The 26809-nt window shown below is 39.8% G+C and overlaps 1 protein-coding gene across 4 annotated transcripts in view; it reads left to right on the top strand.

Annotated features, from left to right (window-relative positions):
• Positions 1 to 26809, top strand: part of unc5a (unc-5 netrin receptor A) — a 163259-nt gene that overhangs the window by 54471 nt on the left and 81979 nt on the right. For all 4 annotated transcript variants that reach the window (XM_017426695.3, XM_017426694.3, XM_017426693.3 and 1 more), the window contains exon 2: positions 21656 to 21871. In XM_017426695.3, coding sequence (XP_017282184.1) covers positions 21656 to 21871 — 216 coding nt within the window. The remainder of the gene's footprint in view (positions 1 to 21655; positions 21872 to 26809) is intronic.

Here is a 26809-nt window from a genome sequence, read left to right as displayed (position 1 = left end):
GATATTTTTCCTAACAACCACACAAGCAATTATTTATTGCCCACTTTTCAAGAAGAATGCAACCAAAAAATACAGAATTGCCTACCTTTTCTTCTTTCTGCAGCGGGCAGTATTTTTGGTGACCTTTATCAACTGTTGGCTTGCATCCTAAAGTATTAGGGGGGGAAAGGATTTAAATGAGGCAGAGGAGCAGCAAGGGAACCAGCAACCTTTTTAGATCAAAGAAGAATATGTAAAAGCTGCTGTAAACGTGCCAAAGACATTTTTTTAAAAAATCTGCCTACATATCACGAATTTGGTCTCATTTTTGATCCTTTGCCGAAGAGTCATAACAGTAATTATCAAAAGGCACCACGCTGGTTAGACGTCAGGCTGCTCGTTTCAATATTAATCTGCTCATCGTGATTTAATTCCTTTTTATTTTCTTGACCAAGCAGAATGATTTAAAATGTGCCAAAGTCCTCTCTCTTCAAAACGCCTTTTTTCTGTCACCAGCACCCAGACGTCAGAAACTCCCGGCATTGTTTTTAAGACTTGTATGACATGTTTGTCAGGCAGATTTGTGCACTTAATTTGCAGCCAAAGGATGGCATGTAATGGTGCTTTAATCCCATAAAACCCACTGCCAGCTGTTTTAATCCCATATTACCATTTAAATAGGAATGTGTTATCCTGCACGACTAATCTTCAAATATTACCAGCAGTATAAATGTGTTAACTAACTAAAGCTGGATGTGTCTTGGGCTGTAGCGCTCTGTCTCTGCTGAGATGACTTTAACTTCACAATAAGGCCAGCGTGGACATGAATCAACAAAACAACTGGCCCTGAAATCATACTGGTTATAAGAAATGAAGAGAGCTCTAAATCATGCTCTGTTACGGGCAAAATGACTCAACGACTCTAATTTTTACCAATTAGGTCACACTGTTTTAATAGTGGGTCTAAGCCCGCAGTCACTGTGCAGAAATCTTGTTGCAGCCACTTTTTTTTGCTCTTCTTTTTTCTTTTTATTAATGGAGGACTTGCTGCTCCCAGCCAGGTGGAAGCAGAGCAGTAATAAATGCAGCCCAATATATCATCTGCAGCACATTACAGGGGAGCTGGGGGGGTGATTATTCATGCCGGCAGGGGCACGAACAGACCTTTCAGGGGTTCATGGGCTCAAACTTTGAAAAGGGCGTCTCCGTCATCTTTCTCAACAGGGTAGGTAGAGTCCTCCCCATGGCTCCCATCTTGTTGACTTATCTGGTAGTTCCTATTTGGATAACAAGAAATGATTTTATTTGCAATGTTATTTTTTTTGTTTTACTGATTACCTAATGAGTTTAGATTGCTTTTGCACATATTTATCATGACCTTTTGTTTATTTTCACGCATTTAGTGTAATCATCATTGAGTTCTTTTACCTTAATCATCAGTGTCAAACAAAGCAGCGTGCAATTTGAAGTCTCTAGGGTACATTACCTTCTTGAAATGCAATTGTACTAACCATTTTATCAAGTCTCGCTGAATTTTAAATCGTAGAATTAGCCTCTCAAATGAATGTAATCAAGACCCAAATTACCATACTTTCTGTGAGGCAACTTTTTCCACCATTTGCCACATTCTTCGACTCAATTAACTGCCTCTATAGTGATTTAGTTGAAGGGTAGTAGTTGATAGGGCTGTGAGGATGGGGGGGCTTAGAGCAGCCTGTGTTTGCTATCTGTTTGTAGCCGTCAGAGCTCACAAGCAGACAGATGAAGCTCAACAGCTGGCTCTAATGCGTGTTGGGGAGGATCAGCCTGGCCCAGTCACAGCACATCAATAGACCCATACGTTAGGTGACAGCGAGAGCACTAAACTGCGCTCGCATAGCAGGTGTCATGTGCCTCAGCCTCTGCACAGGTGATGGGAAAATATGCAATCTGTCCTTACTCTGGAGGGCTGTATGGGAGGAGGGTGTTGGTTGCCACTGGACATTACAGCTCTGATCCTTCACAACAAAGAAGAAAAGGTCCGTTTTACGTAACGACCAACATTTATAACCCTGACTAGTAGCACACTTGCCTCAACACAGTGATTGTTCAGCCTCGGTGTTTCTGTGTTTGGATATGTCATTTCTGATCAGTCGTAATGGTACAAATATACAGTGGGCTGCAAAGGTTTTCTTCCCTCTTGGTTTTCTTTCAATTGATTTGTCTTACAACCTAGAATTTAACTTTTTTATTATTATTTGATTAGAAGCAATAATTTCACCAAAGCACTTCAGATTAATGAAATTAAATGAGGGGAAAAAACACGTTTTAAAAAATGCTAAAAATATAAAACTGAAAAGTGGTGCGTGCATATGTACTCAGGCCCAACCAATGCCTTGAGAAGCCACATAATTTGTTATTATATATATATATATATATATATATATATATATATATATATCCCACAGAACTCCATTAATAAATCATGTAAATATGACGCCACTACAGGAAACCTGACAGGGGTGGGTCGTCCACAAAAACTGATGGATTAAACAAGCATGGCATTAATCAGAGAAATGGGCAGGAGACTGAAGATAACCCTGATGGAACCAGTGCAGCTCTTCTGCAGAGATACGAGTATAAGACCACTATAGGGAGCACAGAGCTGGGCTTCATGGACAAGTGGACAAGAAAAAGCCATTGTTTAAAAAAAAAAAAAAGCTGGACTGTTTGGAATTGCTTCCCCAAACATGTGGAAGACAGTGCCGTGGTCAAATGAGACTGAACTCAACTTTTAGGCCACAAATCTACCACCACCTCTCATCATGCTGAGATCACAATTTCTGCTGTGAAGCATGGTAGTGGCACCATCATGCTGTGGGGATGTTGTTGTTTTTTTATGAGCAGGGGCTGGGAAACTGGTCAAAATTGAAGTAAAGATGGATGAAGCAAAATACTTAAAAGCTCTAGATGGAGATCTGTCAGAGTTTTTCAGAGATTTGAGACTTGGACGGAGGGTCACCTTCCAGCAAGATAATGACCCTGAACACGCCACTGAAGCAACACTTCATTGGTTTAATGAGAAACAGTTAATTGTCTTGGAATGACCCTATTAAAACCTAGATCTCTTAAAGATTGCTGAACACAAGCAGCACCCAACTTGAAGGAGCAGTTTGGACCAAAAGGCCGCTGGTTAGATGTACGGAGATCATGGGGACAAACTTGAAGAGTCTTGCTGCTGGAACCCCTACAAAAAGAGGCTCTAGAAAGTGTTGAGTTTGGGGGAGAGAATGCATATGCGCACATAATTTTCCAGTTTTATTATTATTTTTTTTTTTTAAGAATTATTTAAAACAAGTTTTTTACAGCTAAGAAAGTAATCACTGGATGAACATCTAGAACTAATTAACCTTTGGAGTCAACTTCAGCAAACACAAAAATGGCTATAACTCAGTTAATTTTACAGATATTAGGCTAAAATCAAGTAGCTGAGAGGCATCCCCAACATGCACTATGACTGCTAACAAAATAAAATGTTGGCGGCAGTGGATATGCATCCTTCCAATTATTGTCTTTCCTTTTTTTTTTTATTTTCTAATTTTTGCACACCCCAAAATACGAACATGTCACCAGTTTAGGTGGCTGGTGGCATTATGAAGAAAAACAGCAGTAACATCGAGCAGCAGAATGTAAAAACTCCAATTTCCTTTCCTCTTACACTTCTTGTTCTTGCCCTGACTTTATTTTTTAAACCCCTTAAGGAAATTTTAGAAATTGCTAACTTTGAGGTTTCTTCACTCAGAAAATACTTCAACACAGAAGATATGCTGTTGCTCGCAGTAATTAAATGTTTGATAGATGGTGCTTTCATGAACTGAAAAATGAAATCAGATTTGTGAGTGTCAGATTGGTCGGTCACAGATCAGCTGGTTGATTCTGGTCACCAGCAGATTGATTGGTGCATCTCTAATTGTTGATTTTTAATCGATTTTTAGTTGGTGAACCATAATCACTACATCAACTGTAATGATAATACAGCAATTATTGTAGTGTGTTTGCCACTACTGACTTTTTTCTTTTTTTTTTTAAATGGAGCAATAGATTTAGCCCTGAAAACTAAATTAACACAGTGCAGTTATGACAGCAATCACTGTATTTATTATAATTGTGGCTTTAATGACAGGACTTGATGCGCTGCCGCAGTGAACTTTTCTCTTTAAAATTTAGAGCGCTGGGAAAAAAAAGGTTCTGATTGTAAACATGCGAACAGTGGATCCAATCATCTTTTACAAACTGTGATGCTTTGACAGTCCTGTCTTTGGTGCCGAAGATCTTAGAAATTGCAAAAATAACACGACAGTGTTATCTGTTGAACATAATTCTGTCTGAAATATTTTTCTTTTGAACTTTATTTTCTGCTCCGGCTTTCTTTGTAGCAAAAACAAAATTGTGTTGGCCACCATTTAACAACAGAACAAACTTGGGTGAGAGTACATCTCATTATTGGTTTATTAAGTTATTGAAGTCTTCAAGTAAATAAAAATGCTCAGACAAACGTGGAATGTGACTGTTGTTTTACAGGTTTGGTGGGGCCTGATTTGGCTGCTCTTGGTAATCTTTTTAGAGTACAGTTTTAGTGCAATCTCAATTTTTTTTTATCCTTCCTGTATGAGTTAATTTACACACTCTGTGGTGTTTCTGCAGCACTGCAGCTCTGAGATACAGCCTCTGCTTGTCATTGTTTCAGAAAGGGTGTTTTTCTCCACCTTTTACTTGCTTCTACATGTTTTTGCTTATTGTTCCAGTTGTATTCCGTGATTGCTTTCATTGTCTCATTTGAAATCTGTCTCACAGGGCACTAATGAATTGAACTTAACACTTGAGAGAGCGGGGCTATTAGTCTCTCTCTAATTGATTCTTTTACCTAAGATGTCCGCACGACATCCCTGCTCTTCAGCCGAAGGAAAAACAGGAAGCATGAAGTCCACATTTACCTGAAAGTCAAACCGTGTGCAGCTTTCTCTGAGGTAATGGCTCAGGATTCAAACGAACAATATCTTCAAGTGAAATCAGGCCCGTTGTGCTAGATTTAGTATGACTAACATTTCCTCTTCTCAGAATTTGAATTGTCATTAAAGCCAAATTGACTGGATGGTTTCTTCGTACATGGCCTGTCAGGGTCGACACCTACCTCACATTTCAAAGCAAAAACCCTTGAATACTTGTCCATTATCCAAATGACATTCAAATACTCTTGGAGTGAGCCTATGGTTTAAGATTTTCATTTCCAGGTAGTTTTACAGTCAAACAAGAAAAGCCCTAATTGCAGTTCGTCTCTAGGACCCTATTTTCTGCACTGCAATAAAGCGAGAACAAGCTGACATGCTGACTCACTTTATAAAAAAGGTGTTCTTATTCATTTTGATAATGATCTGTCTTATGATTGCAGCACTTTCCCCTATTTATCAGTTTTATGAACGCTGGTCGACAGCTCTGATAAGATTAGTCCACTATCTTCATAGCTTGAAATCCGTTGGTGTATTTTCCAGGAGCAAAGTGCCTCTTTTCAGATATTTATTGCCAGTCACCTAATGCTTTGCTATTGTTCATGCACATTATTGGGTTGGATGTGGAGGCAATTTCTGTCTGTGTAATGTAGAGCGTGGCCATCAAGGCTCTTTATGGATTTGGGGGAACAGAGAGGGAGAAAAAGCCAGAGCTGACATTGTTGCCATTGTGGTGGAGATTCAGAAGAAAACTCTGCTGTGTTGAGCACACACATACTGTAAAAACAAAGTGACTGGAGTTCGACTTGGTGTGGTTTAGCATTCACAATGCACAGATGGCAGATTTAAAGTATCAACAGACGAACTTCAAGGACAGTTTATAGATTTTGTGTTTTGTGTGTGAAAGCCAGCGTGTCTTTGTAAATTTGTTTGAAGAGAGACAAAATAAAGACTCTTGTGATGATAAATTCACTTCGACCTCTGCATCGGTCTTTGTGTTACGATGACGGACGAAAGAGTTTGTCACTCTGACCACGAGATGAAAACAATATAACAGATGTAGGTGTTCCAAACCGATAAAAACAAAAAAAAATTGATTTGTCGAGCTGATTTCTGACTACAGAAAAGGATGCCGTTTCTGAACTAAACCTGTGCCGTCCTGCTTCACCCTCTAACATGCCTCTGGTGTGTTTATTTCTTTGCTTTGCAAAATAAACTTTGGAAAATGTTATTACATCATGCCATTTTTAGCACGCTGCGCAGTAAACCGGCTTTAAAAATTCGGTGTTGGTAAACAGCCAGTGCACGAGTTCAACAAGATTACATTTCAAATGTCATTCTAGTTTAGCACACAATTAAACATTGGAGCTCTAAATATCTCTATTTGGCTCGCTGAAGATAAACATGTTGGCATAAAGTACTACAAATTAGTCTGTTCTACACATTTATATTGCTGTTACTCACAGATCACTTCATATACTTATAAAAATAGATCAATTGAGTCAGAACAAATAAGAAATGAAGCCTTTTGTACACTGTATTTAGTGTTTTTTAGATAAACCTTTTGCATATTGAATGTTGGCGTCGTTATCAGATGGTACATGTCTTTATTAAATCATCGGAGCAGCTGATGACATTCTAATCTGCCAGGAGATCATCAGTTGTTTTTGCAGCTTTTTCAGTTCAGAAACACGCAACTTCTTGTCCAAGTTCAAGTAAGAAAGTCAGTTTGGAGTGTTTACTCAAGGATTGCTGCCTTGCAGAATGAAGTTTTGCCAGTGATTACTCACTAAGAGGATGCCATGTGATACTCATTTGTGGAGTTTATCTCCTGAACTTGTTTGACATGCGTTTATTGTCACAGATACCTCCAGTAGTAATAGTCTGAATTAGGGATTCTGAGCAAATCTCAAGCATCAGGTTCAGGTCCTGATCAAGGCCCTTTTTTTATTGATCAGTATCGGAGTGGCTGACCACACTCTTGATCTCTGTTGTTGACCTGCTGTCTGTGCTTTAACATCAGCTGCGCCGTGAAACAACTGCTGTAAAACGTTCTGATGTACCGTGCTAACATGTATATGGTAGGGAATTATTTTAAAATACAAAATAAGAGTAGTTCAGTTGCTACTTGCAACGTTTGCAAATCTGGTATTTCTGGATACATCAAGTGCCACCACTTTAACTTTAATAACACCGGGCTGTGTTTGGGAGTTTCTGACACCTTTCTGTCTAACACCACTTGTGGCAGATGTTTCTTCCATGCACTTCACTTGGCGTGATTACATTTGGGAGATTGCATTTTATCAGAGCACCAAAATGAAACTACATCTGTAAAATATCTTAAAGATGGTCGATTTTAAAACACGAGTGTCATGCTAATCCACATTAAGTTTCTTCATTACTACTGATGAGGGCATATTTGTGTGTAACAAACTGGAAAAAGAAATACTGAGCCACAATTAAATGGAGTACATTATATATTCTGTTTTGTTCTGTTTGAATAAGGTTTTCTGTTAGACATAAAGTGCATTTTTTTCTCTCTTTTAGAAAAATATTAAGTTCTTTAGAAAATGAGCTGCATATTTGTTATAATAATATACTGTTGGCAGAAAGATTATTACCAGGCTTATCTCTAATAAAACATTAAAACCTAAAACACTTTTCCCACGGAAGAAATGTATTAAATTCCAACTAAATGAACCCAACTTAAATCTTTTCCTCTTCCTGGTGATCAATACCTCTGTGTCCTTAATTTCCCTCAGGACCTGGCTGCTTTAACACATTTTTAACCAACTGACATGTTACTCTTTTTGATTCATCATAGGCACTTTTTAACAAACATCTTAGCCTTTAAATGGTTCAGTTCAGATCTTTGGATTTGTGGTTCTGTGGAAAGGTTTTGAACAATTAGTCTTACCTTTTGTGGATAGCCTTTTGAACGACCCGAGTTTGGAGAAACAGTTTAATTCTTTCCGGATTGACGAGCTAACGGCTAGTTTGAGCCAGGCCAAGGCCAATGTAGATTGCCATGTCTCCAAGCTGAGGTTGTTCAAAGAGCTATCTACAACAGAGAAGATATTAATTGTTCATAACTTATTCATAGAACCCATTTTCAAATGATCTGAGCTGTTGCTCTGAGGTCTGACGCAGCCTCTGGGTTTACCAGTTTTAATGTCTGCAGGGTGTCCGAATGGGTTAAAGGCCTTTTAAGGTGAAATAATACATTAAATTTTGTATTAAGATAAATTGTCCGTATATTACAGATTTGTGGAATTAAATTGCATCGGCATCGGCAGTGTGGGCCTGAAGTAACTTAAATCCCATTACGTCACGTCTGATCTGCAGGGTTAGGTAGAACAAGCACCGTTCTCAGTTCCTTACTATCTCTTTTTTTTCCTGTCTTTCATACCATTTATACTCCTGTTAATGCACAGGAAAGCTGACTCTGTCAGGAAAAAAAACAAGTAAGCTTCTTTTTTAGGAAGTGGTGTTTAAAGGCATATTAGTATCTGTTTACGTTTTCCATTCATCGTGTTTGTTGCACATTTCTCCTCACTGACTTCTCTTCTGACTGCACATCAGTCTGCATCATTATCCTTATTCCCCAGATATCAGTGTGCAGGGCTTCACCTCATGATCTGAGGTTAAGTTAGCCTCATTTTTAATCTACATGGCTGCGTATGGAGTCATGAACAAATTCTAAGAGTGATTACCAGTGCAAAGATAAAGACCAAATAACATGAGTCCGTCTTGCTGAGGACATCCATTGTTAAAGTAAGAAGCTGTTGTGTCGTCTGTTATTAACGTGTTTGGATTTACTTGTTTTTATTAGCTTGCATGAGTGTGTCATGTAGCCCCTGTCGCCCACTCACAACTTTAGTTAGTGGTTCAAATGCCATCAAACTTCCATAAATTGGGCGAGGAAACGTGTTCATTTCTGACCTACGATGTAGAAGACTGTGTGATTGGTGGAATGAAAGCAGTGCTTCTTCCAAAACCGATTTGTATTCATGCTTTGCTAAGCCAGAGCCACCAGTGTGTCTTTGCTTTTGGTTGTTATGTTAAGAGGACTGGAAAGAGCGAGAGGAAAAGAAAGAAGAAGGAAAAAAAAAAACCTTGAGAATAATCAGAAAGCTGTTCAGGTTGAAATGAGTTTCCCCACTCTCCACGCTTCTGCTGCCTTCGACTGATACCCTAAACATGCGGAGAGTTGAGATGTGCTTTGGTTATGCTGTGAAGGGAAAGTCATATCAGATAACCAGCTCTGCCTTTCATTTCTAGACAGGTTCACACTTATCTACATAATTCCCAGTTATATTTCTCTTTCAGGTCCACAGCCTCTGGATTTGAGTCGTTGCTACTTGTGCACATGCTGCACTGTAGTAAACATGCTTGTCTTTTGTTGATGCTTTTGCCACATTTCTGCCTTTCTTTATGTCAGAACTTTCAAAATTCTTGTCGTTGTCGTGGATTACAGACGCTGGTGTTGCCAAGTAACGTCGCCTTTGATTTCACCTGTGTGCCTGTGTTTTCCAAGGCCAATAGGTGTGCAAAAACAGTTTTAGCTACATCAAAAACAAATATATCAATAGATTTTTGAAGTGTTTGGGACAGATGTCTCTTGTGCCAAAATAAGTCCCAATGGTGAATGTAAAATGTATTTTTATGTTGCTTTATGATAGAAGGAAGAAAAATGAGTTTGTGCTTAAAACGGCAAATAACACATAACGGCACATAACAAATAACTAGATCTTATTTCAACTTGTTGGGTTTTTATTTGGACGTTAGTTGCCGCGAATAAAAACATGTCAGATCACATTTGAGGCTCAAATTTAGCCACATTTCCAATTAGTTTTGAAACTGTGAAGCAAACTTTTCAAGAAAAAACAAAAAATTTTTCCTCCCCTAATAAGTAACATATTGGACTTCTCTGAGAATAATCCAAAAATGGAAATGGAGATTATTCTAGATTACATGTGATTGTTGGGGAAAATGGGATGCTCTTCAGTTGCTTTTAAATAGAGATCATTTTAATTGTTTTGTCATCAAAATTTGCAAATATTTATTTTGTAGAGGCCCACATTTCTGACTGATCATTTAGGTGAAGCATTTGCTGCGTCCGAGCTGATTTTAGAGTATTTACTCTTATAGATTTTTATGACAAATGAGTTCAAATAAAAAGCTGCTATTAACTCCTTTCATAAATGATACTGAATTATTTGAAACGACTACAGGAATAAAACGTTAGGATTTCCAAAGGAAAAGTAAACAGATGTTTACAGTAGCAGAACGCAACTAGACTACTTCATGAAATGGGAATAAATCATTATTCAGTCTCTGTTTTTAAACTGATGAAACAGGGTGAAAACATGAGGTTGGTGTCTGTTTCATTCATCTGTTTTCATAAAAAGTGAATAAGATTTAAGAAATCTTTATTCTCTTTATGCATGCACATAAAAATTTGTTGTATCAATATGTACAGAAGAAAAAAATGATAACAAAGCTGTGAAAATTAAAACATGTTGGCAGCAGTGAAATTGGAAAATAAAAATTGGAATAAGGACACGTAGTTATTTCAGATGCTTTTTATTTTTTGCATGTCTGTATTTTTTCAAACTGTGAAGCAACCTATTTTGTCATTTTCTGTCAAGATTGAACTTCAAAAAAAAGTTGGGTAAAGTACAGCCCGACTGAACCAATCTGAACTATTGCTTTAAGAATGAGTTCAAGCTGTATGACCTGCGTGAGCACAAGTTAGAATAGGAGCTGGATCAGTTCATTCTGTGTGCATGTACATCCTGCAGGCAGAAAATCTCTTGTATAATTTGTTGTATCTTATTTTTTTTTAAAAAAGTTGTTTAATTTGTCTGCAGAATCAACAGTTGAAGAAATCTGGCTTGGAAAATTACTAACCCGGTGGTGGCATTGCTTTCCGGTTATTAGAAGTGAACAGGTGACACTTTATCTGGGCCTCGTTATGCATCGTATCTTTGCATTGTTCTAATTTTCTGTCTGGAGCGGAGGAGCCTCCGAGCTTTGTCACACTAATTAGATAGCTCCAGTCATCCTCCATTTGTTTCTACGGAGATCTCTGCTCAGGAGGTGGTACACAACGGCAAAACGAGGAGGAAAAGAAAGGAAGAGGCAGGTTGAGGTGGCTGATGGCTGTCACAGAATAACTTAGAGGAGCTTCTGCAGACATTTGTAGTTACATGCTTTGGTGCTGTGACTTCTTTTTGTTTGATTCCTTAGACTGGTTTGAGATTTAGATTTTTTTAATATATAAAAATCCTTGAAATGTTCTGTACATTATCTTTGCAAAAGCAAGAATTTATATAAAAAAGCTTATAAAACAAATATGAAAGGTTTCTAATATGTGTTTCTTTTCCAGGAGCTTGTCTCTAACCTTCCACATTTGCTACAGTGTAATTGTGTAAAGTTTAAACATTGCCTGAGAAGGATATCAGCGGTTTCCTTTCTGTTCCATCAGAAAGGAAATCGTCTCTCATGTGCAATATTCTCAGTCAGTGGGTCCATTAATAGAGAACAGGGATTGTGAGGAGGCGTTCAGAGGTATAAATGTGTTCTCGTGTGCTTCAGAACGTAAACAAAGTGAGTCATTTGGGACATAAGGTCTTGTTTTTTTTCATTTACTGCTCTGTTCACCGCGACTCGAGTTGTCACAGTTCTCGCTGTGAGTTCTGAAGATGAAGAGTTTGAACACAGCAGCTGTCTGGGTTGGAGAGAGTTTCACTGTTTGGAGGCTGCCATTCTCTTTTAGGTCTGAAAAAATGTAAAAAAGCCTTGAAGATGTACGATTTAAAGTGTATTTTAATGGCAAAGCATGTTAGTGGTGCAGTAAATGTAAAGTATTTTGCATTTTTTCAGAATTTTGATCTAATTTTTGATGAATAATGACATGTTGGAACATGTTATAATATATCCAAGCTTGTGTTTACAGAAGTTTAAGACCGGGGCCCTGTACTATGAAGCAGGTTTGACTTACCCAGTGTTTGGTTAAGAGGTCCGGTTTAGCTAACCATAATGATGAAGAGTTGTAGTTAATGGTCCTACAAAGCTGTTCATCAACTTCAGGACAGCACCTACTGTTGTGATGGCAGCCTCACTTCTGTCAGCCTGGGCAGCTGTGGCTACAATGTAGCTTACCACCATCAGTGTGTGAATGTGTGGATGAATGGGTGAATGACTGACTGTAGTGTGAAGCACTTCAGAGTCCTTGGACTAGATAAAGCACTGCAGACCATTTACCATTTGCCATCAACGTAGTGAGTCAACTCTGAATATGTTATAAAACAGGTGGATCTGCATCAGAAAATCCATTAAAACGATGAAGCTGGAAGGAAAACTGGCTTAAATTAATTTATTTTTAAAATTCTATTAATGTGCTGCCTTTTATTGGTGCATGAATGTCTTAACCTTGTATTATTTTCATGCTTTAAAAAAAAAACAAAGAAAAAGCCCAAAAAATAAACCCGCTTTGCATCAACTGAAGACCACTGATGAAAACAGTTAAGCCCAGTGAGTGGACTTGTTTTAAATAAACCATAATGTTACACCTAACTTGTAATCTTATTCAGGCTTTCAAGCATTTTTATAAATAAATGGCAGGAAATCTTTTGTAATTTAGATGCATTTACTAAAAAGGAAAAAAAAGTGATTTGTACTAAAAACAGTTAGTAGTAGCAAACTATAGAGTGATCGTCTGTTATTTGTTTTATGCAACTTATTTATTTGGTCTCTATTATAAAGATGTTTCTCAAAGTCAAACATAATGGGGGAACTCAGGGGGAGACCAGAAACACGTGGCTTTTTTATTTTTGAATTTTTGCGGAGATTGATTGGTTGAGAGGCCGTGTGTAATTTTATACCCAGACACCGAACCTGCTCCGAAGCAGCTGCACAAGTTGCTTTAAAAGCAGTCCCAGGTAAAAAAAAGTGAACCAGCTTCATGATCCTGAAATCCCCAAACTAAAACTGAACTTATGTCACTTAGATGCTAATCCTGCTTGGTGGTACCGTGCAGTTGTAAGAACCTAAGGGTTTATAACTCGTAATAGACTTGGAAAACACTGGTTTAATTTTTACGCCATCTGTAGATCACCGCTGACTCCATCTTTCTGTTAATTTCAGTTTATGGCTCGTTATGATTACACTCTGGCAGTCCGGCCCACTTTGTGCAGTTTGAATTGTTCACCAATTGTAAAATGAGGTCTGTGAAACCTCGCTTTAGCTGTAGGTGTATTCAGTAATTAAAGGATTAATTTTGTAGTCTAAATTGTCTCTCTTCTCTTCCTATAAATATTAACTTCCGTTTTAAAAAAAGAAAAAAAAAAAGGATTTTTTTCCCCTTTTGCCTTCTCTGACTGCGTTGCTGTTTCCTCCTCTGCCTGCTCTGAGCTCTGTAATCAACTCGTGTACGGATAACCTCGTTTCCGGCTAAGCATAAGAGGACTACAAATCCAGGAGCGAGTGCGTGCCTTGGATAGCAAAGTCTGAGCCCACGTCCGCCCCTCCTAGCAGATCTGAACGTCTTCGGCTCCTTTCAGGATCCCGTGTAGTTATTAAGTCAAATGTGTTTAAGTCTCTGTGGCTCTTTTGGGGGAGACAAAAAGACATCACGTTCTAAAGTGCAGAACAGGTGACGCTCTAAAGAACCTGATGGGTTTTCACAGCGACGTTTCTTTTTTTTCTGCAGCAAGGCTTTTTGGATGTTTTTATTCACAAAATGAGCCACATCTGTCAAGAGTTTCCTCACGTCTGCAAAAGCTTTGCTGGAGTTTATTCAGCTGTTTGTGAATTTCCAAAAACATTCTGTGGCGGCTTTTTCTTTTTCTCTTTTACAGTATTTTAAGAGACATGGATATTTGAGTTTCTTTGTTTTTACAGTCGAATGCATACAATCACTCTCACTCCTTTTCTGTACCAACTTAATCCTGTTCAGAGCCTGGGGGACAGCTGGTGCCAATCTCCAGCAGTCATTGGGCGGTAGGCGGGGTGCACCCCGAACACACAACCATGACCAGGTTAGAAACCGGACTCTGTAGAGAAAAACACACATACATGGGGAGAACATGCAGGCTACAAGAAGAAAACTCCCAGCTGAGATTCGAGGCTCTCCCTGTGAGGTGACGGAGCTTAAGCACCTGCACCACCAGAATACACACACACACACGTTTACGTTTCTGAGGGAACGGGACATGAACAGCTCTGCTATGCATGTTTCTGAACGGTGACTTTTCTGCAACTCCTCATTCAGCTGAGAAGACTGAAAATAAGATGAAGGCACAACGGCCAAAAATGAGCTCATTTCTAACCTAAGATGGAACCTAATCTTTGCTCTTCTCTGGATTGAATTCCACATTTTCAGCTGCACGTTAGCTCCTAATCTCTGCATGAGATGTTCGAGGCACTCCCATGTTTGTGAACTCCACTAAATCTGGGTCTGAAGCAGTGAACGCCGAGTGCTGAATGACTGCACTGAAATTTGTGACAGAATTTCTTTTTAACTGAGTTCTTGAGTTAAAACAAGGAAGAGAAGCTAAAATGGGCAAAACTGTAGCTAAAATGTAAAAATTACCACAAGCATGGATGGAAGGTAAAATTGGCAAGAGTAGTTAAAAGCAAAAATTAACGGAAAAGGAGCTTAAAGCAAAATTTTGCAAAATAGAACCTGTAACCTAAACTTGGTAAAGAAGTAGCTAAGAGCTACAATTAGCAAAGGAGTAACTAAAAGCTAAAATTAGCTAAGCATTTGCTAAAAAGGTAAAATGAGGATAAGAAGGCAAAAATAGAGGAAATACGCAGAAGATTTCAGGGAACAATCTTTTTAAAGGAACTGAAGAGATCTCAGTGTATTTCTGTGGGGAACATTTTTGGAAATAAAGTTAAATATTTCAAAAAAGTATAAAAGTTGCAGACAGAAGGTCCTAGCAGACTATTCCTGATCGAGCTGAACCTTTTGATTATACAAGTGGTTAAAATAGCACAAAATATGAGGAAGCAGTTTGATTCCAACAGACGTGTGGAAGAAACCATAAACAGGAGAAGAGTCGGTGTGAACGCTGAGTCACACAGTGAGTAAACTCCCCAAGTTAATCACTGGGCAGCCTAATGAGTTTATTTAAAAGCCAGAGGCAGTGATTTAAACCCCTGACGTCTAGAACTGATTGTTTGAGAGGTTGATTTGGCCTCGAAGCTTGACTGTCGGTGGAAACATCTGGAACTGAAAGGGAACGAAGTATCAGCTGTGGCACTTGAATGATGAATGTGAATATTTGTTTCAGTTTAGTCAAACTGGTAATGATTCCTTAAAGGGGGGGGAAAAAATACGGTATCAGAGTCACACGTTTGACCATGCGACTATTAAAACCCCGGTGATGATGAATTTGTCTGTCACTCCTGCCGTTGGATGCACAATTTCAGGCTCTCGGCCGTTCAACTCGAAGCATCACTCTTTGCCGCGCGCTCGCACGCTTTTTCCACAAATTCCCACACAGACGAGCAGCCGATCTCACTTTACGCTCAGCTCTCAAAATGTCAGCTCTTTTACACTGACGGGAACTTAAAATGGTCTCGTAGGTTCTTCAAGGCAAAATGTGCCTTTCAACACGACGCCGACTTGAAAGTGAGCCGGAGCGGAGGTGTTGCGGCGCGTCGTCTCTGTGTCAGCGGTAAACGACACAAAGTTGCCTCCCTGCCTAGTCGTCCTCCCCCTCCCTCCCTCCCTCCCTTCCTCCCTCGCCGAGGTGCATCTTCAGAAAGATGACAAAAAAAATTAATAAACAGGATTCAACAAACCGGAATAAACAGATGTGTAAGCTCCTGTTCAGAGGTGTAAGGCTCATTAATTGTGTTGCTGTGGAGCGTGTGTACACAAGTTGTTCTCCTTCTTTGACAACCTGTTTAGTGACATAACTTAAACATTTAATCAGTTAAAGAGCTGCTTGTTTGAGAATTGGCACCTATAGCTGGCGACTTCAGTCATCCTCCCTCTTAAGATGAAGATGTGATGGAAATATTCTCACCAGGAACACTGCAGGCATCACGTTATATCCTGAAGAGAACACGCAAACAGATGTACAGCCCTGAATCAGTTTAGCAGCCAGTGTTTTTGGAGTCATTTTAAACCGGAAAAGATTGTAATAACGTCATATGTGGCATGTGTAAGACTGATTTACATATTTGCCCCATCCTCACAAGCCCACCTTCTCCTTCTGTCCTTCAATCTGATTTGTTTTTTTTTTCTGCATCCTGCCTCTTTTGCAAACACGATGTGAGGAAACTCACCTTGCTGTGGCTGCTGGTTCTCGCGCATGTTTGTTTAATGTAAGATGCTTCCTCTGCACAGGTGCATACAGCTGCTGATTGTTTGCCAGACCCAATTTTAATTATCAGATGGATTTTGAACTAGTTTGTGGTGTCATCTCTGCGAAAGGCTCCTCGGCGTCGTTCGCTGATTGAAACACAAAGCTGTTTGCGAGCAGCCGTCTTTCTCGTTTGCATCTTTGCAGTTTATTTGTGGTTTTTCTCTTCCTGTCTTGTGTGTGTGTGTGTGTTTCGTCTCCGTAACTGTGAGTTTCTCTGTGTGTGTTTGTGGTTGAAGAAGTGCTTGCTGAAGCGTGGTTGTCTCACTGAAAAATTTACTCTGAGCTCCAGACATGTGAAGGGGTAAATATTTGTCATCTGGAGACAAACATAAATCACTTAGCCACTCTTCAGTTTATATATGAAAGTGGATGGAGCTTTTTTGTTTTCCTTCTTTTTTCTTTTTTTTTTTTTTGCCCCCCCCCCAATTCCGGCACATCCAATTTTTACCTCATTTTGTGTAAATGTTTGTCATAGCTTTATAGATGCGTTTTCAAGAAAATATGAACAGTGCTCTTGTTCCTAGAACCATTATGTATAAACATGGGTTTTAGAGTGATTACCAAGTAAGGACACTCAGTGAAAAGCACTTGGAGAAAACCAACCACAGGCTTGGAAACAACACAAAGTGGATGAGAAATTGGGTCTTGGCTCTAATGGTCACTAAACTTGAAATTATATAACATCCTTGATAGTAACTTTGATTGAATTAATTTCAGAGCACATCATAAGGACTGATGGTGTTGTAAAACACTTGTTATAGCTGTTGTTCATCATTGTGATGTAAATTATGTCCAGTGATTGCTCAATGATGCTTTCCTTCAGGGACATGATGTTGTTTAAAAAAAATGTAATTGGCTCCAAAGGGCACATCGTGTGTTGATGCTGGGAAGGAAAAAAACACAAAAAATAAGATATTTTCTTCTCTGCTCTGGCGGTTTTATTTATTTATTAATTTTTTTACCCTGTTAATATTCTTGGACTGTAACAGTGACACATTTTGCTATTTTGTTTTAGAAGCAGAAAGGAGTGAATTAAAAAAAAAAGTCCTCGTTTTGCAGATGGTGATAAGATATGTTGACAGCAAGCAGCAACCTGACACTGGCAAAAGACTCGTGAGGAGAAAAATCTGGGATTTCGTTCCAAAGTGTGACTTCAAATTTATGTGTAAACAAAAGAAAAAGTGGTACAGCAACTTTTATTAAAGTGTAAATCAATATCAAATATTGAAGATGGATGGAAACAAACAGCAGGCACAAAAATTGCAGCTTTTCTGAAAACCTGTGTCTCTTCTGAAATGGTTACAAGAATATAACTATTTTTCAGATTTTTCTATGTTTATTAAAGTGATTTTTGTTTTTCTTTTCCAGTTTTTTCTTTTTTGGTATCAAACCCACCTCTTCCTCGTCATCCTGTAGATGCTCTCGGTCTCTGACTTGGGAGTTGACATGGTCAGCTGGACAGATGAGACATGGAGTCTGTGTGCAGCAGGAAATCTGCCCTGGACATCATGGCTCAGCACACTGACAGCTGGTGCACTCATGTTCCATGTGTTTTCTTGTGTGTGAATTGTTGTGTGTGTGTGTGTGTGTGTGTTTGTTTGACTGAATTGACTCTGAAGAAGCAGCTGCAGCCAAATACGAGTTCAAAACCTTGCGCTTTTCTTTGTAAGAAACTCTTTAAATTTCCTTTTTATATATATATATAGTAAATGTTTGCAGCTGTTCAGGAGGCCACACACTCTTTGATGTGAATCAAGATTTTTCTCTGTGCGAATCGAGATTACAGATCTCAAACAATTCTTTCAACAAGAAAAAAAAAATGTACTAAAATAAAAAGAAGGTTGAGGTTTCAGGAAGGACTACCAGCTCGTTATTCATGTTGCCCCTGTGTTTTCTAATGAGGATCTTTCCTGGCCACCACATTTACTGTCAGTCATTGGTCCTTGTATTCCTCCAGTCAGAACAAATGGTGATCATCTTCAGCAAATGTTCCTTGTGAATGAAAAGTCTTACTCCGTAACAGCGTAATGGTCTCGTGCCGCATCAAACTGTGCAGCATTTCTTAGCTTTTATAGCTTGTAAGAATGTGTTACCTCGTGTTGCTGTGAGCACGTTACGATGCTAAAACACCGCTAACAGATGGTGATGCATCGTGCATCATCATCAGAAGGAGTTCCACATGGGGGAAAGTGCTCTTTTTGTATTTACTTACTTACTAACTTGCTGACATCGTCTGTAAATTTGACTGTTATACCTGTTTTTGTGTTAGCTAAAGTTCATTACCTGTGGTGGCCATCTTGACTTATTTTAACTCCAAAAGTTACAGAGTTGTAGATATGCATCTGATGATTACTTTCCGAGTTTCATTTAAGATATTGAGATATTTTGCTAACAGATAGTGTTGACGAATCACGGCAGTGTTTTAGGCAACGTGTAGCCCTTGGAGTTTTGGGTTGTGAATTTTAGCCTAATATCTGTAAAACCAACTAAGTTATTGCCATTTTTGTGATCCCTAATATCAGTTAACTGTGGTGGCCATCTTGAATGTGGTTGGATATGGTCCAAAAGTTAATCAGATGTAAATGTACACCCGGTTATTACTTTCCAAAAGTTTTGTTAAAATCCATTCAATGGATCTTAAGATATTTTGCCAAAAACAGAAAAGTCAAACAAGCACACAGGGAAAAAAAAGATTGTTTTTTCATCTTCGTCAGCGTGTGATAATAAATGCTCATGCATGTTGCCATTAATTAGAAATAAGATTGCATGTATGCGAGAATCAAGATCTGCAACCCTACTTTGATGTTGCACTAAGTAAATAACTTTCACTGGCTGCACGATTAACCAAGGAGACATTTAGCTTCTAGTGTTTGTTGTATCTGAATGTACACAATGATCTGGCAATGACCTTCGATGCTTTTGACTATTAATCACAGCCTTAGTTGACCATGCTCAGAAGAACGTGCTACAGCGCCTATAGTGCTACTGTAAGTCTATTTGATTTGTGCATTGACCCGCAAGAAGTCTGCTAAGTGGCTTCTACTCCCCGTGTGTGTTTGTGTGTTTGTGTGCGTGTGTGCGTGCGTATTGACTTTGAAGTATGTTGTGTCATGACAATAATCTAAGCCAATTTAGTAGCCATCAGCCCTTCATTATGGGTTTGACATGAAGTAGTGCGTGACTGGAATGCCCCGCCATAAAATGATAATTTACTTCTCCGAAGAAATTACGCGTTTAACCTCATTAACCTAAAGAACATGTGCTAAAATGGAAGGCATATAACCCCCGTCTCATTTGAACCACACAGCTCCACACCCACACACACAAATACAAATTGAAACATCATCAAAAGTTGGGAGTTCATACTGAGTGCGACCCCCGTAGATGAGAAGCAGCGCAGAGTTAACATCATCAAGCTATTCTTGCAACTTGTCGGGCTCCTCGCTCCGCTTTGGCTTTGCTCTCTGCTTGAACATCATCTGTCTTTTAAGAGATGATTAACCTGGCAGGTGTGAGGCGGGTCTCACCTACAGTTTTAGTGAGCTGTCGTCTTTAGTCTGCGGGGAGTACGGGGGGGTCAGCCCAAACGGCTAATGGCCGCAGCCACAAAGCTGGAAGCCGGCCTATTAGAAGAAGCCGCCATCATTAGGACCAACACGTTTTCAAACAACCTGACCTGCTGCTCCCCCGCTGTTTATTAGCAAAGTTTTGGCTCCGCTTTAGAGCAATTATAGACACTGTTCGCGGTGAACTGTGGCCTTCTACTCAACACCGTGAGACGGGAAACACTCTTGCATACATAGTAAATAATGTCAGACAGTTTTGTCCATCCTGCATAGAGAGCTGATGTGTTTATCTATGTGTGCAACAATAAAAAGTGCTTGGAAAAAGAGGGGGAAATGGCAAAGTGTCAGCAAGTGATGTATGTCGTTCATTGGACACAGAACATTTAGTTTTCATTAAGAGTTAAACACGTACACGAGACATTAATGGGGTTCAGCAGCGGCAGCCTGCCTCACTGTATCTCATCCTGATGAATTAGCAACTCAGCACAAGGGTGAAAGACAAAAAAAGGAAGGCACTCATGTAGTCAACAAACAACTGTCAGATAACGTCTTTATTGAAATATTGGTATTTATGACACAACTTAATATTATCCCCGACCTGGGCTTCAATCAGCTACAAGGACGCACTAAAGGCTGGGCGGGGGAAGGGAGGCTAAGCAGAGAGAAAGGTCAGTACGAGTGTTGCCGTTTCATTACGAGAGACTCCTTTTCCTCTTCTGCTGCACAGGGAGTGATGAAGAAGGTTGTTAATGTCTGGTCTGTCAGCCATATTGGATTCAGGGCAGTAAATTAATATTACACTCCTTTTAAAGGGGTTTTATTTTGGGATTTACTGATCTCCCCTGAGTGTCTGCTGTGTAAAGAGGTTATTTCCCTCTTTCTGCTCTGCGCTATGTCCGCTCACTATCTCTCATACGAGCCTAATATGTTTAGAGAAAGGGAAACTGTGTTCATAGAGGAAGGATGTGTGCGCTGTAGGCAATTTGGTGTCATCCAGTGTTTGTTTAGTGCATTTTTCAGGCAGCACAGAAAGTCTGCTGTAAATTGTAGCAAATTGTCCAGGCAAAGGCAGCGTCTCCTGTATCCCTGCACAGCAACCGTATATCTTCTGTACTTTTCATCCACGCGTCCTGTTCGTCAAATGGGATTCTTAGGTAATTAAAAACATCTGGAGTTTATAGGAAGCGATTTTGCGACAACGGGCTGTTTTATCTGTCAGTTATCTTTAGCCTCCGCGCCTTTTTTTGCTTTGCCGTGCAAAATGTAGAGAGGGTTAGAGTCCATGCTGAAGAGCAGTATAACACAGTCTGAAGTGGTCTAGGCGCTGAGGATTTATGGCTGCTGGTCCATCAGCACTGATGTTAAAAGGGCTGTGATTAAGAGCTGGACTCTGCTGGCCTCTTCGACCCTGCCAGAAGCACACAAGGCCGAGCTTTGTCACAGCTAATGCTGCACCGTACAGATCTGTCTTTCTTCTTCTGTCTATCTGTCTGTCTGTTTTCTTCTTGCTTTGTTCTACGTGCATGTGTATGAGCTAAAATTTACCAAGGACGCCGAATCTGTGCGTTTGATCTTTGCTGCATTTTCACTCGCAAGTTACAACAACCAAGCGGGAAATAGGCTCAGCTTCTTGCCTTACTGACAACTTCAAAAGCCTCTAAAGCTTTTTCATTTTTGTTTGGCATCCCTTTCAAATGTCTTCTGTTTTTTTTCTTTTTTCTTCCTGTTATTCTCTAAGGTTCAGAGCATGCCGCCACTGCAGCGCTTCCCGCTGCGTTCTCAGACCTGTTACCTCACTTCCTGGTGGAGCCGGAGGACGAGTACATCGTGAAGAACAAGCCGGTGACTCTGACCTGCCGCTCGACCCCGGCCACACAGATCTACTTCAAATGCAACGGCGAGTGGGTTCACCAAGATGACCACTTGATTGAGCGAACTGTCGACCCAGCCACAGGTACACAAAACAACCCCTCGTTTCCTCTTGGAAGCTGTTCAGACCTGTCGTTAAATATATGTATCTCGGGTGATTTATTTGCAAGTGGTCAGCTCTGATTGAATGTGTTTACACCTCATTGGTTACAGTGTGGCCCGAATCAAATTTGGTGCTTGCAGATACACACTCAGCCGTGTCACACAGTGAGCTGTCAGATCAGTGTGACAGCAGGTCTGCTGATGTTTCTGTAAAAAATACAATGCACTCAGACATCTAAATGATATTATTTTGCAAGGTTCTGAGCCATTTGGGTTACATTTTTGACTAGTTACCTGATAATAAGCCTAATTACCTAACACTGTATCAGAGCAAAAGCTGAAGATTTTAACCTGCTGACAACTGTCAGCTGTTTTATCTTTTATTTTAGTTGTTTTTTGTTTTTTTTTGTTTGAGTTTATGCACAGCTCCACTGTGAACATGACATCAGTGCTGTGTTTAATTAGGTGACAGTAAAGCAACATAACGCTGCTCAGACTGTAGTCCTGTGATTGACACAGCATTATAACTTAAAGTGACTACTGCAGGTCCAATCAGCTCTAAAAACATTCAGAGCAAACATTCAACTGAAGATAAACTCACCTCTTTGAATCCTGCAATCCACTCTGAATGATGAAATCTCAACAGGGTTGTAATAAATGGTTCATTTAAACTTTAAACTTTAAAACAAAACAAAAGAAACACAAAAAGCTTTACATTCAGAATAATGGCTGTTTATTTATCTCCAATCAGCCAACAGCTCAGCAGCCCTTTTTTTTGTTTTTTTGCCCCAAGGCGGCCAGGTAGCAATCCTGCTGCTTATGTGGGGTCACATGAGTTTTAGGAGGTCCTGCAGCCTGGCTCAGGATGAATTGCATTCAGACTGCCAAACACATGTGGATAAAAGCGATCCAGACCATCTCTAAAGGTGGTGCACATTGACACCTTTCACATCCGTATTTAGCACAAGCCGTCTGCAATCTGATCGCTAAAAGACGCATCAAAGAACCAGGTCTGAACGGGGACTTCAATAATTCATGTTGGTTAGGAGCTTTCTTTTAACCTGAGATGCATTTACCAGTTTTTGGATGCTGTCGGCTGCAGATGTACACCTTCTCAGATGCATTATGTAAAGTGTTTGTGTGCTGAAACTAAGGTCTGCAAATTGCCGGTGATTACTGTGCTCCATCAGACTCCCGGCTCATCCTCCACCTTTATTTAGCCTGCCACTCTCATAATAAGCGCATTGGTTTCAGACGCAGAAATCTTCTTGATCAACTTGGAGACCTGTTTGTTTTCCTTCTCTCTGTTGTGCTGCAAGCCTCCCCCCCCNCCCCACACACACACCCCCACCCACCCTCCACGCCTTCGCCATCAGTGTCATAAACATGTATGACACTGATGCGGTGTGATTCAGAAGTGATCTGCAAATTCAGAACCACCCATTCACAGCCTGACAAGCGATTGGGGATGAGAAATGTGGAAATGACAGGTTTTTCTGGGACAGCAGGAACTCGCATACACAAACGTGCGCACAGATTTGCAGATAGATAACATGTTTTAAAATAGAATAACAGCTGATATCTGTGCAAAAAAAAAAAAGAAACAAAAGAAATTACCTGATGTACAAATGCATTTATACACTCAAATCAGGAGAATATTATTATGCAGTTCAGCTTTTTCTTTCCTGCAAAAGTTTGGAATTCATCTGTTTTTCCACAGAGTCGAGTTTGTGTCGCTGTGTCACGTTGATTGTGGGTGAAGGAGGAACTGCAAATATGTTGCATCTCGTTAATAGCGCCTCATGTCATGCCCAAAAACCCGCCCTGTCTCTCATCATTCAGTTGTATTTGTTTTATCTTCTGTGTGAGGCAGGTTTGGATGTGTGAGCTGTTTTGGAGTCAGGCTCCCTTTTAACAGTGGCAACAAGAAGAGTACTTGACAATGGTTGTGTTTGAAAATATGAAACAAGCACAACAATAATAAATTCCTCTTATTATCGGGAATTATCAGTGAGTCATACCTAGAAGTGATAAAAGTTCATCCTTCTTCTGTGAGTGATTCAAGTCAAAGGTATTAGAAAGCAGATTTAAAGCTCCTGCCAACTATAACGTGCAGCAGAACGTCGTCATAGCTTTCGTGTAAAAGATACCAAGGTCAAACCTGAACTTTGTCTTATTTGAAAGAGTACACATGTTCCGCCACATGCACTTGTAGCAGGCGTTCTAAGCTGCTTCTTACGATGTGCAGGACAAAACAAAGAGAAAGTGTGGCGCTGGCGGCAGAAAGGAGAGATAATTAATTAAAATAAAGTGCAAGTGAAATTGAAAATAATTCAAGCCCTCTAGAAACTTTAAAGTGGCCCCTTGAAGTATGAAAACGCCAGCTGAGCTTCGGATTAATTTTTTTTTTTTTTTTAATTCACAGTGGTTAAATGAAGCCTATGCTCACTCTGCTCGTCTTGATACACAGCCTTCTTGTGTATGAAGGAAAACATTAGGTTGATAATCTCCATATTCGGGTTTTCTAAATGGGAATTTGTGTTGTGTCTGAACTGTATGTTTGAGTGTGGGAGTCCATCTGAAACCACTCCACTCTCTGATGATAAAAAGGGAACCCCGTGAGGAATTGAAATTGAAAATTACATTTCCTGTGGTTGCATCTAAAATGTTTTATACAGGCAAACAGATGATTCAAGCAATTATGCCAAACTCTTTCAGTCAGCTTGAATAATTTTATTTTATTTTTTTAAAGACCTAGCATTTTTTGAAGGAATGTATATCATCTGCGGCCCTTTATGTCTGAATTTTAACTAAGATAAAGAGAAATGACAGATTTATGGCTGTTTTGGTTAAATTTTGTAAATAATCTCATGCTAGATCTGTTAGCATGTGTGAAACAAGACTCTCAGCTATTACCACATCAAACTTCAGCTCAGTATTTGTAAATTTTATTAAAAGTTACACTGTTTGTATTGGCTAATGTTTATTAACTGTGGCAGCCATCTTGGATGGGGAATCAAAAAGTTGATTTGTAGATATATGTCTATATATGAGATATTTTACTAACAGACAGACAGAGTTGACACCAACAGTTAATGCCAAGGTTTTAAGCAAAGATCTTGTGTTGTATGTAGCTTTCTGACTGTGTGTTGGAGATGACTCTCAGCCACAACCACAGAAAATATTAGGTCAATATCTGCAAAATTGAGTTAATCCTTTGTAGATGTACATCTACTCAATCAATTCATTAAAGTTTGTTTTGTGGTCCATTAGATATTTTGCTAACATGATAGACGCAAGTAAATCCTCACCTCCTGCCTTTCACCTTTCAGAAGCAGGTAATAATAATAATGTTGTTTTAACAGAGTCAGGCCTGTTCATACAGGGCTTGACAGTGAGGAGCATTTTACTTCTCATTCTAGCTTATCTCCCCCCCTTCAATTATCAACATTACAAGCAGAGTTTATTTGAAAATGTGCAGTTGTCGCCATTTTCATTTTGCATCCCATCTCCATGAGTCCTTCACTTATAACCTCATGTTCAGAAGGATGATTCACTTTTTTTTTCACTTAGGCCAAACAAGTTCAGAGCAACCATAACTCAGCTGTATGAGTGACCTGAATATTTAAATTTATGTAAACACACGTATTATTTGTGCACAACTGGGTTTCATGCAGCCCTCAGATGGGTGACATCCTTAACTTCGACGTGCAAAATATGCTTTTTTTTCCCCCCCCGACAGTATCAAAGGAAAGCAACATGGCCCATAAACTGCAGAATTTATGGTAACATCACGTTACAAATACAACATGACTCTGCCAGACTTTAATGATGATGGACCGTTTTCTGTGTCTGCGTATGAGCTCTTACAGTCGGCGTTTGTTTGACTGTGAACCAGATCTGGTGTGCTGGCTGCTGCAGACCCCCGCAGCTGCCAGGGAGCTCCGTCTTTAGAAACCTGGGAGGTTCAAGGCTTCACTCTGTGCTCTCGCCGCCTTTGAAGATGGATGCTCCGTATGTAGACCTGTGCGGTTATGAAGAACACGTTGGTTGTTCCGAGGTGGGGCAGCGCCCACATCGATCCCTCAAACGATTGCGCTGTTTAATGTCACCGCTGCCCTGAGGAGTTTACCGACAGCTCGTTCTAATCCCCGTTCCTGCCAGAAACATGCAAGGTGCACGCACACATCCCACTGTGCATGCGTGTGTGTGTGTGTGTGTGATCAACGTAGGCTTGTCAAGCTGTCCTCTCACCCTGGTCGTCACAGGCACACTGGACGCTAAACTTGTACCTGTTGCCAGGCAACCGGTGCTTCTGTCACACCAGTAGCTGCCCGATGGCAACGTCAGGAAAGGAAGACTGAAGAGGAAGAGGAGACACTCCCAGATAGATTCATATATAAATAGAAAAACACAAAGTACAGGTGTGTTTATTCCTTCATTATCTTAATGAAAAAAAAACAAGTGAGATTATTTATTTATGTTTATGAAACTTGTAGAAGGCAGTCACTGGATGAACGTCTACACTAATTAACTTTTGGAGTTAACTTGATTCAAGATGGCTGCCAAAGCCACCTTACTTTAAAAGAACACCCACAAAAATGGCTGTAACTCCGTCAGTTTGACAGAAGTTGAGCTAAGATTCGGTGTGCTAGTAGATGACTCATTTATGGCACATACTCCAAGTGCTACTGGTTGTGTGAGATCTTTCCTTAAAATTTTAACATTAACTTTTGGAATCAACCTGACTCAAGATGGCCGCCACAGCCTTAATCAACCTTAGCAAACATAAAAAGGGCTCTAACTCAGTCATTTATACAGACATTCAGCTAAACATTGTTGGGTTGTGGCTCCGGTCATTCCCCAAAACGAGGTACGAGAGCTAACAGATTGTGCGACAACTTTGTTTAAACTTTGGCAT

Source organism: Kryptolebias marmoratus, linkage group LG9 (genome assembly GCF_001649575.2).
Source record: "Kryptolebias marmoratus isolate JLee-2015 linkage group LG9, ASM164957v2, whole genome shotgun sequence".
In the NCBI taxonomy this organism is placed as follows: domain Eukaryota; kingdom Metazoa; phylum Chordata; class Actinopteri; order Cyprinodontiformes; family Rivulidae; genus Kryptolebias; species Kryptolebias marmoratus.
This window is presented reverse-complemented; position numbering and strand designations above follow the sequence as displayed.